Raw genomic sequence first — 13470 nt, forward strand, 5'->3', positions numbered from 1 at the left:
ACCCTCCAGTCGATGTCAAGTTCAGGATGAAAAACACTCCTTTGCAAGTTCTGTGTATATGACTGTGGTAGGCAGCCTTCAAGATGGCCTCCAAATGATCCCTACCTCTTGGTATTTATGTCCTCATGTGGTATCCTCCCACAGTGACTCAAAGCTGGTCCATGTGATAAATATAGTGGAGATCATAGTTTGTGATTTGTGAGGCTAGATCATACAAGGCTTTGTGGCTTCCATTTTGGCCTATGCCATGTTGTGAGGGTACTCAATCAGTCCTTGGGAGAGGCTCACATGGCAAGGAACTGAGGCCTCCTGCCAACAGCCATGGGAGTGTGCCATCATGGAGCAGATCCTCTAGCTCCAGCCCAGCTTTCTGATGACTGCAGCCCTGGGCAATATCTTGACTGAAACCTTATGAGAGATCCCGAGCCAGAACCACACAGCTGCTCTTGAATCCCTGAGCCTCAGAGACTGTGAGATAATACGTGCCTACTGTTTTTTTAAGTCATGAAGTTTTGGGATAATTTGTTATGTAGCCACAGTGAGCCTAAAACTTCACTGTGGGAATGTGGGAGTACTTAGCACCGATCACTTTAACGTCTTGTTGTAAATGTCACCCCCTCCGGGAGGCCTCCCCTGACCACCTCTCTACATTAGCCCCCATCCTATCCCTTTACCCTGTTTTATTTTATTTTAAAATAATACTTAGTTACTATTGGAAATAAAATAAAAAACCAAACCATATTGCTTATTTCTATATTTCTTTATAGGTTTATTGTCTCTCCTGTCTCGACTGAAGTTTCATGAAGGAAGGAGCTTATCTATTTTTCACCCAGGGCTTGGTGCTGTGTAGGAACTCAAATGCAGGGGCTGTTGTCATTGTTACTTCTATGCATGAATCCAAACTGGGGAGAAGAATAAGTGTGTGTGTGTGTGTGTGGTCTGTGGTGTTCCCCTCAAGATAGATTTGCATGTTCTTGACTTTTAAAGAAAAAAGGAACTGAGAAAAGCCCTAGTCACTTGAGTTGAGGACACAAGGAGAAGAAGCTGTCGAGCTCTGCCTGCTCCTTCTCAGGCTCCTGTGTTAGCTGCAGTCATGTGCACCCTGTATACTAACTCTGGGTGCAGGGACCTGCCAGGTATGGCCCTGGCCAGGCATGGGCTGGGGGCCAGGGGTGGTCAGGACCCAGGTTACAGTATTCCCACCTTGGGGCCAGAGATCAGGGTGTGAGGGACAGAGGAGGGAATGGGCTGGGCTCTCACTTGCCTTTCCTCTGGAAGGGCCCGGAGAAGAGGATGACGATGATGATTATGAGAACACAGCACCACTGTACAAGGACCTTCCTCCCAAGCCAGGTAAGAGGAACTCTCAGAGGCCAGGTGAAGAGATGTGTGATTTGAGGGATGAGGTTGGGGAACAGACTTCCCAGGGGGAACTAGCTGGACACTGCAGACATACATGGTCAGCCTGCCCATACTGGGCACCATGATGGTGGGAGTATCCATGCGTCCACCCTGAGGGTCTCTCAGTCTGATGGGGGAGGCAGTTCTGGACATAGTCTTGGGTGAGCAGGTCTGAGAGGGGAGGGACTACGAAATTGGGGAAATCCTGAGGGTAATTGAGGGGTCTGCCTGCAATAGTGGGAGGATTTGGGGTCAGATGAGGGGACATTGGAGTGAGACTTGAGGGATGAACAGGAGTTTGTTAAGAAGAGAAGCCCAGAAAAGAGCTGGTGGATGCAAAGACCCCGAGACATGAAAGCCAGTATTTCAGAAGCTGTGAGTGGACTGTTGTCTCTCCAACCTCTTCGCATTCACACCCAGGGCCCAAATTTGCCTTTAGACTTGGGTGGCCCATGCCTGGCCAGGGACTCAACAAGAGTCCAATGAGTGTATATAAAAGTGGAGTCTTTGGGTCCAGTGGTTGGGACTGGGTGATTTTACTGCCGTGGCTTGGGTTTCACCCCTGGTTGGGGAACTGAGATCTCGCAAGGTGCATGGCAGCGCCAAAAGAAAAAAAAAAAGTGGAGGCTTTGAGGTTTCCCTGAGTCAACTCCCACCAGGACCCCTGAATGTCCTTGGACAGGGGCCATTCCATGTGGATCCACGCCCCCCACTTCTGAGTCCAGAGTGGAGTCAATCTGGGAGGTCCCGGGGCACCATGGGGCTCAATATGAGTTAAGGAGGTACACGGGGCTCTGCTTTTTGACTGTCCATCTCCAAATCCCACTTGGTCCCAACATGATCCCCAAGCCCAACCCGGAGACCCACCCCATCTCTGTCTTCAAGGCCACCCCTTCCCCAAATTTAGATCCCATCCCCATCTCCAAATGCAGCCCCGTCTCCAACCCATCTCCATGTCCAAATCAAAGTTATGACCAAGCCCCAACACAACTACAACCCAACCTCAACTTCTCCCCCATTCCCCAATGCAGCTACAACCCATTCTTCATCCCAACTACACCCTGAATCACAAACCTACTCCCATGTCCACCACTATCCCTGACCCTTCTTCAACCCTATCATCTCAATCCAAACCCTCATCCCAACCTTAACCTTGACTCTATTCCCATACCCAAACTCACTTGTGTCTTTAACTTAGGGTGATCAACTGTCCCAGTTTGTGCAGGGATGAAAGATTTCTTGGAATGTGGGACTTCCTGTTTTAAAATTAAGAAAGTCCTGGGTAATTCAGGATGGTTGGTCACTGTATCTTAATCCCGTCCCTATCCCTAAGCCCAATTCCGCTCTCATGCACAACCCCATCCCTAACCCTCCATTGCAATCTCAATCCTGTTCCTTTTTTCTTTTTTTTGACCACACTGTGCGGCATGCGGGATCTTAGTTCCCTGACCAGGGATTGAACCTGTGCCCCCAGCAGTGGAAGTGTGAAGTCCTAACCACTGGGCCGCCAGGAAAGTCCCTCTTTTTAAAAAAAAAAAAAAATTAATTAATTTTACAGTAGGTCCTTGTCGGTCATCTATTTTATTTTTATTTATTTATTTATTTATTTAAAAATATTTATTTATTTATTTGGCTGCATTGGGTCTTAGTTGTGGCATGCGGGATCTTCCTTGTGGTGTGTGGGCTCTTCAATGCGGCGTGCAGTTTTCTCTCTAGTTGTGGCATGCAGGCTCCAGAGCACGTGGGCTCAGTAGTTGCAGTGCGCAGGCTTAGTTGCCCCACGGCATGTGGGATCTTAGTTCCCAGACCAGGGATCAAACCAGCGCCCCCTGCATTGGAAGGTGGATTCTTAACCACTGCACCACCAGGGAAGTCCCAGTCATCTATTCTAAATATAACAGCACGTACAGGTCAATCCTGTTTCCATCACTGCCTTTCCACCTCATTCCCATCCTTGGACCAGCTCTAATGCTGAGCTTCTCTTCGCCAGGTTGGATGGCTCCACCAAGGCCTCCAAGGGCAGGTGAGCTGGGGCTGGGGGTACAGGAGACCCAGGGCTGGCTTTGTCCTGATCTGGACCTGAGCAACCATTCCTCCCTCCTCAGGAAAGAAAACAGAGAGCCCCCCACTTCCCTGCAAGCTCCCGAAGAACACAGGTGAGCGTCTAGGGCTGGGACCTTCCTGTTCACTTGGCTGAAGCGCTGCTCTGCATGACTGTTGTCTTTCTGACCCCTTCCAGGCCTGAACCTCACCCCTGTCACCTGCACAACTCCTCAACTGGGTGAGCAGTGGGAATTCCCATTGCGAAGCCTGAGAGGGGACACTTGGAAGACCTCCCTCCCGTCCCCCAATTCTGACCAAAGAACAAATCAGAGGGCTTGGGGGGAGGTTGTTGATCTTGGAAGACAAAGTCTTTCAGTGACTTCTGAATAAACCTCTCTTGCCTTTCTCCCAGGCACTGATCTTGTACCTCCTCCATCCCAGCTGCCTATAGCCAGTAAGTCCTTTAGGTTTACCTCTATCTCCCCTCTCATGGTGGCCAGTGTATTTGAGACCTACAGCTCTGGAGTAAGACCCTGGTAGAGAAACATTTCCTTTCAGAAGCTCCTCCTTTCTGAGTCTAAACCAGACCCCCAGGGACCCAGGATATCTACCAGGTACTCTTCAAGCCCTACCTCCTGCTTGCCTATAAGTTATGGGAAATGTTCTCTGCCCCAGATGCAAGGGTCCACAGCTTGGGCCACCGGGGAGCAGCTTGGGCAGGGGCTGCTGGAGTGTAGAAGATAATGCATCCTAAATGTTAAGAGAAGAGCTGGGTCCAAGTTATGCATGACGTCTCCAAGCCCTCAGTTCACTTATTTACAAAATGGGAATACTATTTAAATCTACGTCATAAGGGTGAGGAGCCAATAAGATAATAAGGGTGTGACAGAATGTGTGGCATATTGTATGTATTCCACAAATGCTCTGGGCTTCTTTAGGGTTTGCTCTCCCTGATATTCTCTTGCTGACCCCACCTGGTGATATAGTCATGACCGTAGTCATTTGCCCCCCTGCTCTTGGCGGAAAGCTCAAGGGTCCCTTCCTCGCTATCTGAAGCACCAGCATCAGTCTCTCTGTCCCCATCTCTGCCTCCCAGCAACTCCAGTGCCCTGGATCAGTCAGAAGTCCGGAGGTCCTAGGTGTTACCAGGAGGAGAGACTGATGGTGTACGTGTGTCTGCTGGTGGTGGTGTCACTGCTCATGGGCTGCACTTGTCTGGCTGTTACCCTGATTAAATGTGAGTAAGGTGAGGATGGGGCGTGCAGAGAAATTGGGGAAGGGGTATAGGAGGACTTGGGCTCAAGCTGGACTCCTTCTCATAGACCAGGAGGTGGTGGAAGAGCTGCGGATGTTAACCTTTCAGCAGATGGCATGGCGAGCGAATGGTGAGTGCTTTCAATCATCCCTTCAAACCATGCGTATCGAGCTCGAACATGATCCTCAAATCCAGCTTCATGACCAACCCCAGTGCCATCTTTGCTAGGCACTGTGCTAGGTAGCAGGGTGGGGGATGGGTGGGTAGGATGGTGAACCCATCAGACATAGTCCCTGTCCCTGTGGAGTGTGTGTGTGTGTGTGTGTGTTTGTGTGTGTGTGTGTGTCTAGACCGCCACTGTCCAATATGGCGACCATGAGTCACTGTGGTTGTTGAGCACTTGAAATGTGGTCATTTTGGATTGAGATATACTGTAAGTCTAAAATAGATACGGGGGGCTTCCCTGGCAGTCCAGTGATTAAGACTTCGCCTTCTAGTGCAGGGGGTGTGGGTTCCATCCCTGGTTGGGGAACTAAGGTTCCACATGCTTCGCAGCCAAAAAAACAAAAATGTAAAACAGAAGCAAAATTGTAACAAATTCAATACTTTAAAAATGGTCCACATCGAAAAAATCTTAAAAAAAAAAAATACAGATTTCATGGGAATTCCCTGGAGATCCAGTGATTAGGACTCGGCGCTTTCACTGCCTTGGGTCCGGGTTTGATCCTGCTCAGGGAACTAAGATCCTGCAAGCCACGTGGCATGGCCAAGACAAAAAAACAGAAAACCAAAAACACAAAACAAGCAAACAAAAAAACCCAACCAAAAACTACATATTTCAAAGATTTGCTACAAAAATAATGTCAACTATATCAATAATATTAATAATGATAATCTTTAATATTGATTATACACTGAAATGCTAATATTTTGGATATGTTGAGATAAATAAAAATGGCATTCAAATTAATTTTACTTTCTTTTGACTTTTAAAACACGTGGCTACTAGAAAATTTAAACTTACCTATGTGGTTCACATCTTGTTTCTGTTGGACAGTACAAGCATAGACAGCCATTTACCCAATTATCATCCAAATGCGGGTAAAATTCCAAGTTTTGATGAATAGTCCAAAGGAAGAGGAAGGCAATTCTATGAAAATATCTAACAAGTGGTCTTGACCTTATCTTTGGGAGTGTCATCTAGAGTTTTGCTAGGGAAATGGTACTATAGCTGTGTGAAGGAAGAGAAGGAATTAACTTGGTAAGGAGTTCAGGGTCTCAGGCATGTGCAAAGGCCCTGTGGTAGGAGGCGACGTAAGTACAAGGGAGGAGAATGGTGAAATTGGGTAATTGAGAGATGATGGATGCTTGGATGAGGGTTGTGGTTGTGGGGATGAAGAGTAGTAGGTGGAGTGGAAAGATTTAAGAGGTAAAATTGACCAGACTGGGGATGAGTGAGAGAGAATGGTGGTGAGTGAGAAGGAAGAGTGTCAAGGATAACATATATGTGTTATCTATCTATCTATCTATCTATCTATCATCTATCATCTATCTATCTGTCTATCATCTATCTATCTAATATTTCCGTCTTGTCCAACTGAAGGGCCATCTAGTGATGGCCCTGGGGAGTATTGGGAGAGGGCACATTTGTGTGAAAGTAGTGGGAACACATACATTAGTTGTAGAAGAGGCCTTCACTATGATTCCTGAAGTCTGAAAATTGCTCCATTCCACACTCCTTCACCCCAAACTTCAGACCAAGCCACTCTTCCACTCAAAACCCATCAATGGTTTCTCACTGCCCAGAGTCCAACACAAAACCTTTAGCTTTGCATTTAAGGACCCCGACACCAGACCTCTTCCCACTTTGAGCTCAAGCTCCTGTGAGGTTCCACTTGACCTCTACTGCACCAGTCTTTCCCAACATGCTGGCCTCTGGACCTTTGCTTCCAAGGTGGCTCCTGCCTACTGAGCCTCCCCATCCCCTTAGAGATACGGAATCACCATTTTTCTTTAAAACCCACCTCCTGCAAGAAGCCCACCATCTTTACTCTTCCCCATGCCTCAGGGATTAATCTCTCCTTGGAGCCACCCTAGAGTCTTCTTGGGCACTGAGCATGTGTTTTTGAGTTTTACCACCACCCACTAGAACATGGGTGCAGTGGGGGAACACAGTGGTGTGTCTGCAGTCAGTGATGGGTAGGTGGGTAGATGGGGATTTGGGTCTCTAACCCTACATCCCATCCCTGCTGACAGTGACTGGCATGGCGGGGCTAGCCGGCCTGAAGAAGGACATTGACCAAGTAAGAGCTGACACCAACCAGTCCCTGCTGGAACTTCGGGGCTTATTAGGTGAGTGGGACTTGGGGAACTTCCCTGAGATGGGGGACATGGCAGAGCTGCTACACTGCATAAATCCATCGGAGTGATTCTCAGTGTAATCTATGTGAGTGGTGCCCACCTGGAGTGGAGCAGTGCATAGCTTGCACAACTGTACATGGCATACCATGTACCTTACTCTGGTTCTGGGGCCACTCTGACAGAATCCTATCCTGTCCCCAGACTGTACCAGGGTCACCTGCCCTGAGGGCTGGCTCCCTTTTCAGGGTAAGTGTTACTACTTCTCTCCAAGCACCAAGTCATGGGATGAAGCCCGGAAGTTCTGCCAGGAGAATTACTCTCACTTGGTCATCATCAGTAACTTTGCTGAGCAGGTGAGCTCTCCCTACCAAGCCCTTGAGAACCAGCAGGGCCAGCCTGCCTCTCTTCTAGGATTTACATATCCTTCCCAGGCCTGGATGTAGAGAAATTGGAATTGCTTTTGAGTCACTAAAACTTTTTTTTTTAATAATATGTTTTATTATTTTATTTATTTTTAATTTTTGTAAAAAAAATTATTTTTGGCTGTGTTGGGTCTTCGTTGCTGCGCACGGGGTTTCTCTAGTTGTGGCAAACGGGGGCTACTCTTCGTTGTGGTGTGCAGGCTTCTCATTGCAGTGGCTTCCCTTGTGGAGCACGGCCTCTAGGCGCACGGGCTTCAGTAGTTGTGGCACGTGGGCCCTAGAGCACGTGGGCTTCAGTAGTTGTGGCACATGGGCTCAGTAGTTGTGGCTCATGTGCTCTAGAGCGCAGGCTCAGTAGTTGTGGTGCACGGCCTTAGTTGCTCCACGGCATGTGGGATCTTCCCGTACCAGGGATTGAACCCATGTCCCCTGCATTGGCAGGCGGATTCTTAACCACTGCACCACCAGGGAAGTCCCCACTAAAACTTTTAATATCAAGGTTAAGGGGGTATGCTTTGCTTGAGTTCAAATCCTGATTGTGTTTACTTATCTTCTCTGAGTCTCAGTTTTCTCTCTAACATGGAAATATAATATAATGGCTATCTCTTAGGTAGCACTTTCTATTCTCTAGGCTGTATTCTAAACATCTTATATGCATTCACGTAATTCTAACAACAGCTCTATAAATTAGTGTGTGAGTCAGGAGAGGTTACGTTATGCTGAAGTAACAGACAGTCCCTATAGCTCAATGATGGAAGCGTATGAGGCAAGTCATACACTGACTTTTAAAACTTCTACCTATGTGCACTCACAAAGAAAGTCACATGGGCACTCCTATGTTTTAAGGTGCAGGGAAGGATGGTTTCATCTATGTTTATGTAGAAGGAGAATTGGAATATGTGTAAATAACTTTAATGACTTAATACTACCAAAGCTAAGTGGTAAGACCATTTGTACACAGTACATATCATTACATATCAGTACTTCACAGATGAGGAAACTGAGGCATATTTCACTTAAGCAACTTGCTTGTTACAACTAGTAAGTGTCAGAGCTGGGATCTGAGCCCAGGAAGCTGGTTTCAAAGTCCATGTTCTTGGCCATAAGCTTCATAGCACTATTTGATTAGTGTTTGCATGGTTTATCTTTTCCCATCCTTTTTTTTTTTTTTTAATATATATTTTTCCCATCCTTTTATTTTTAACCTGTCTATGTCATTATTTTAAAAGTAGATTTCTTGTAGATAGCATACAGTGGGGTCTTATTTTTTTTTTTAAATTCAATCTGACAATCTCTGGCTTTTAATTGGTGTTTTAAGACCGTTTACATTTAATGTAATTATTGATTTGGTTAGATTTAGGCCTACCATCCTATTTTTTTCCTTCTATTTTAAAAAAATCTTTCTGTTTCATAGCATCATTTGTATGAGTAGGTAGTACAGAGGTTTTTTTTTTGAGATTAAATTAGATGATGTAATTTAATTAGATGTAATAAGATGATGGGGAGGTATAAGTCATACTCCCTAAACTCAGGTGCATAAGAAATATAACTTTGTTTTCTTTAAATAACTCATTTCCTTCCTCTTTTGAGCTCCCATTATACCAGGAGGGTGGAAATTTTATCTGTCAGTTGAGATCTATTTTTCTTCTGAGTAGGGACAATTTATATGGGGTCAAGGCAGAGGGGAGTACATGTTTGGTCCTCAAGGTCTTTACTCCAAGCTGGTATCCACTGGGACATCCACTGGATGAATGATCCTGGACAAATTACTTAACTTCTCTCTGCCTCAATTTTCCCATCTATAAAATGGGGTTAACAATCCTTGCTTCAGTAGGTCACAATGAAGATCAAATGAGATAATCTGTGCAAAGTGTGTAGGTCACTTATTAACTTATTAATTCAACGAACACTTTTTGAGCACCTACTATATGCTAGGCACTATTCTAATTTGATGGGCCAAGCAGCTCTTTTCTCTTTCTGGCTTCCTAATACTTCTTTGGGGTTTTCCCAGGAAACAGGGTCGAGGTACACTCTACTTTTTAGAGTTTTCATACCCATCTGGGGTTTTGGCCATCACCTCGGTCTCTACAAGGGAAAGAAATGCAGAGCCCTCTTTCTGGCACCCACCATGTCTACATCTCCATAATTTCCTTCACATTGCAATCTTTCCTCTCTACCTTTTAAGGAATCTTGGTCTTGAATAAGGTTGAGTGAATGAGATATGATTTGCATAGAGTAAAATGTACAGATTTTAAATGTACATTCACTGAGGTTTGGCATATGTATACACCTGTGTAACTGTCAACCCAGTCAAGATTTACAATGTTTCTACCACCCAGGGAGTTCTTTCCTGCCCCTTTTCCAGTCACCCCACCCCCTCCCTAGGGAACTACTTATCTGGTTTCCCTTACCATAGATCAGTTTGCCTGGAGAGGAGTTGCTTTAAATCATGATATTTTCATATTCTTCCTAATCTTTTGTCTTTTGCCCAAGTCCTTTCTTTTCTCCCAAAGGCCTGGGCTTTGGAAATATAAAAACCAGGAATCCCCATTCCTCTCCTTCTCCCCCCACCCAAGTTCTTCTGCCTGGATGCAGATGAAGACTGCAGGGTGGGGTGAAAGTACCAGGGAAATCAAGATATCACTTATTATTATTAAAATGTTCCTTAAGTTATATAATGTTAAATGTTAAGATGTCATAGTACTTACTGCATGTCAGACACTGTTTCAAGCTCTTTATGCATACTAATTCATTCAATCCTCTCAATAACTCTGTGAGGAGGTAGCTACTATTATCCCATTTTACAGAGGCGGAAACTGAGACACAAAGTGTTCCATAGGTTTTGCAAGAAAGTGGCATGACTATTACCACTGAACATGCTCAAGTGGGAGGAATGCGTTGATCTTGTTCTGCATGCCGTGGGGACTGGGAAGGGTATTGGGGTGGCACTCACAAGCCCTAAATGTGTGTGGGACAGAGCAGAGGGTGTGTAGAAGAACTGATGGCTGAATGAAGTTTGTACTTGCAGAACTTTGTGGCCAAGGCTCATGGCTCTCCTCGGGTATACTGGTTGGGGCTGAATGACAGAAACCGTGAAGGGGACTGGAGGTGGCTGGATGGGTCACCCATCACTTTGAGGCAAGTATCCAGGGCTCTTGGGATCTCTCTTCCTTGTAAGTCCAAACCAGCAGATTCTTTAGAATTCCAGGCTGAGCTAGACTGGGAGGCACAAGGGTGCTTTTTTTTCTGATAGGGCTTCTGGTGCCTGTACTTTAATTTTTCCTCCATTGAAACATCTCAACCTTTAGCACAACTGCTCAAACATATCAAGTCCCCAGACCAATGGTTGGAGGGGGGAGAAAAAGGAAAAGGAGGCATGGCTATAGGGCAAGAGGAAGAGGAAGATTTTGATTTGCCAAAAGGATGAACAGGATCTCATTTTTTGGGCACTCTTTATATTAACTCATTTATTTAATCTTCTTAATAATTCTGTAAGGTGAGTACCATTATTATCTCCATTTTGAAGATATGGAAAATGAGGCACAGAGAGCTTAAGCAACCTTCCCAAGGTCAGACAGCTAGCAGGTGGCAGTGCCACCCAACCTGGCTTAAAACTCTATGCTCTTAGCCATTATGCTTTACTTTCTCAAGGAGTGTATGTATTTGTATTTTAAATAAATATTAACAAATTGTCCACCATACTGGTTATACCAATTTATTCTCTCACCAGCTTGACTACAATTTTTTTTTCCCCACACATTTATCAAACTTTTGGAATTTTGTTGGTTTAAATGTAGGTGAAAAATGGAATCCCAGTGTAGTATTAATTTGCATTTCTCTTATCCCTGAGGTTGGGTGTATTGTCATATGTTTAATAGCCATATGTATTAACTTTTCTGTATTTTTTATATTGCGGTTTTGGTCTTTTTCTTACTGATTTCTAGGAGCTCTTTCTATATTAGAGATATTAGTGTTTTGTCTGGGGATTTTATTTTTTATTAAAGATTCCTGGAGGGAGGCAGAGCTCTGCAAATTGAGATGTCATGGCATGGTGTGGCACTGCAGTTGCTCAGCTCATATCCCTTCATGGGGCTGGTGAGGGCTCCCACCAGCAGGGGGCATTGACTGCTAAAGGTTCACAGTTATGCTTTCTCCAGAGAGTTGACTTCAGCTGAATGGAAGCCTGTTCAGCTAGGAGGTTACTCCACTCCCATTGGGGTCATGCCACAGACAGTGACCGGTTAAGAGAAGCCTGGACCCCTTGTTTCAAGTTGGAATAACTCTGTGGTGCTATTCAAATTCCAGAGCTTCCTGTGGGATCAGGCTGACGCTAGATCAGGCTGAACCCACATCCTTGCTCAATTCTATCCCCTGCCCCATCCTGTTTCTCTCACTCCCTATCTCCTGAGAACAGCCCTTAATAAATCCTATGCACCCAAATTGCCAAATCTGGCTCTGCTTTAAGGGAACATGACCTAAGACATTACAATACCTGGAAGGTTGGGAGGAACGTGGTGTGACAGAAGTGTTCTTTGGAAGAGGAAGCAGAAACTGACCAGATGCTGAACCCAGTTTCCTGAATCAGGAAACTGATTCAGGAGCTGGGAGAATCTCTGGTGAACAGGGAGGTGGGGCTGAGTTAGAATAGACAAGCTGCTGGGGTGAAGGGGATAATGCAGCATTTTTAGGTAATTCTGAAAGGCTGAGAAATGATTCGGATGGAAGAAAGAGCCCTGAACCACGAAGGTCTTTCTTTTTCTTTTTTTTTCCTGATAGTCTTTTTTTTTAAATTAATAAACTTTATTCTTTTTTCTGTTTTCTTTTATTATTATTTTTTAATTGAAGTATAGTAGATGTACAGTATTATATAAGTCACAGGTATATAATATAGTGATTCACAATTTTTAAAGGTTATACTCCACTTATAGTTATTATAAAATATTGGCTATATTCCCTGTGTTGTAAAATATATCCTTGTAGCTTATTTATATATAATAACTCGTACCTCTTTCTCTCCTACCCCTGTATTGCCCCTCCCCACTTTCCTCTCCCCACTTGTAACCACTAGTTTGTTCTTTATATCTGTGAGTCTGTTTCTTTGTTGTTGTATTCACTAGTTAGTTGTATTTATTAGATTCCACATATAAGTGATATCATATAGTATTTGCCTTTTCTTGTCTGACTTATTTCACTCAGCACAATACCCTCCAAGTCCATCCATGTTGCTGCAAATGGCAAAATTTCATTCTTTTTTATGTCTGAGTAGGATTTTATTTTTTAGAGCAGTTTTAGATTTACAGAAAAATTTAACAGAAGGTACAGGGAAGTATTTCCCATATTCCTTCTCTCCCTCACACTTTTTTTTCTATTATTAACACCTTGCATTAGTGTGGTGCATTTGTTACAATTGATGAACCAACATAGATACATTATTATGGACTAAAGTCCATAGTTTACATTAGGGTTTGCTCTTTGTGTTGTACATTCTATGGGTTTTGACAAATGCATGATGTCATGTATCTACCATCACAGTATCATATAGAACAATAGTTTCACTGCCCTGAAAAATCCCCTGTGCTCCACCTATTCATCCCTCCCTATATGCACTTTTTCCTTTATCCAGCTTTTGGGACCCACAGGAACCCAACAACCTCCATAATGAGGACTGTGCCAGCATGAACAAAGGTGGCACCTGGAATGACCTCTCTTGCGACAAAACTACGTATTGGATTTGTGAGCGGAAATGTTCCTGTTGAACCCAAGAGCTGAAGTTGGGTGGGGTTCCGTACCCGGTACCCCTTGGCTTTTGGACATGAGAACCTCCTGCCCTCTGAGAACTGAAGCGGACATGCCCAAGATGGAACCAGCAGCCTGGATGTAGCGAGTTCCCTGGGGTGCAAGTCAGATCATTTCTAGAGCGAGGACTTGGGGGCTTGTTCAGTTGGATGGTGTCTTAGTCTGTTCAGCCTGCTGTAACAGAATACTGTA

At 44.8% G+C, this 13470-nt stretch overlaps 1 protein-coding gene across 1 annotated transcript; it reads left to right on the plus strand.

Moving 5' to 3' along the window:
* The first annotated feature begins 1154 nt into the window (after window positions 1-1154).
* CLEC17A (C-type lectin domain containing 17A) lies at window positions 1155-13238 on the plus strand. Its single transcript, XM_068534838.1, has 11 exons — window positions 1155-1353; window positions 3392-3424; window positions 3507-3557; window positions 3641-3682; window positions 3857-3898; window positions 4541-4681; window positions 4767-4829; window positions 6956-7051; window positions 7262-7413; window positions 10511-10620; window positions 13106-13238. Exons 1-11 carry the CDS (start codon window positions 1155-1157, stop codon window positions 13236-13238), a joined length of 1062 nt encoding a protein of 353 aa, XP_068390939.1.
* Window positions 13239-13470: the final 232 nt, after the last annotated feature.

The sequence above is a fragment of the Eschrichtius robustus genome, chromosome 2, assembly GCF_028021215.1.
Source record: "Eschrichtius robustus isolate mEscRob2 chromosome 2, mEscRob2.pri, whole genome shotgun sequence".
NCBI lineage: Eukaryota > Metazoa > Chordata > Mammalia > Artiodactyla > Eschrichtiidae > Eschrichtius > Eschrichtius robustus.

Excerpts from the sequence above, each read along its gene's own strand:
- CLEC17A (XM_068534838.1), top strand. The coding sequence starts at position 1,155 with ATGGGCTGGGGGCCAGGGGTGGTCAGGACCCAGGTTACAGTATTCCCA. Across the intron at positions 7,052-7,261 it reads GGAACTTCGGGGCTTATTAG|ACTGTACCAGGGTCACCTGC; the intron begins GTGAGTGGGACT and ends TCCTGTCCCCAG. Across the intron at positions 7,414-10,510 it reads TCAGTAACTTTGCTGAGCAG|AACTTTGTGGCCAAGGCTCA; the intron begins GTGAGCTCTCCC and ends TTGTACTTGCAG.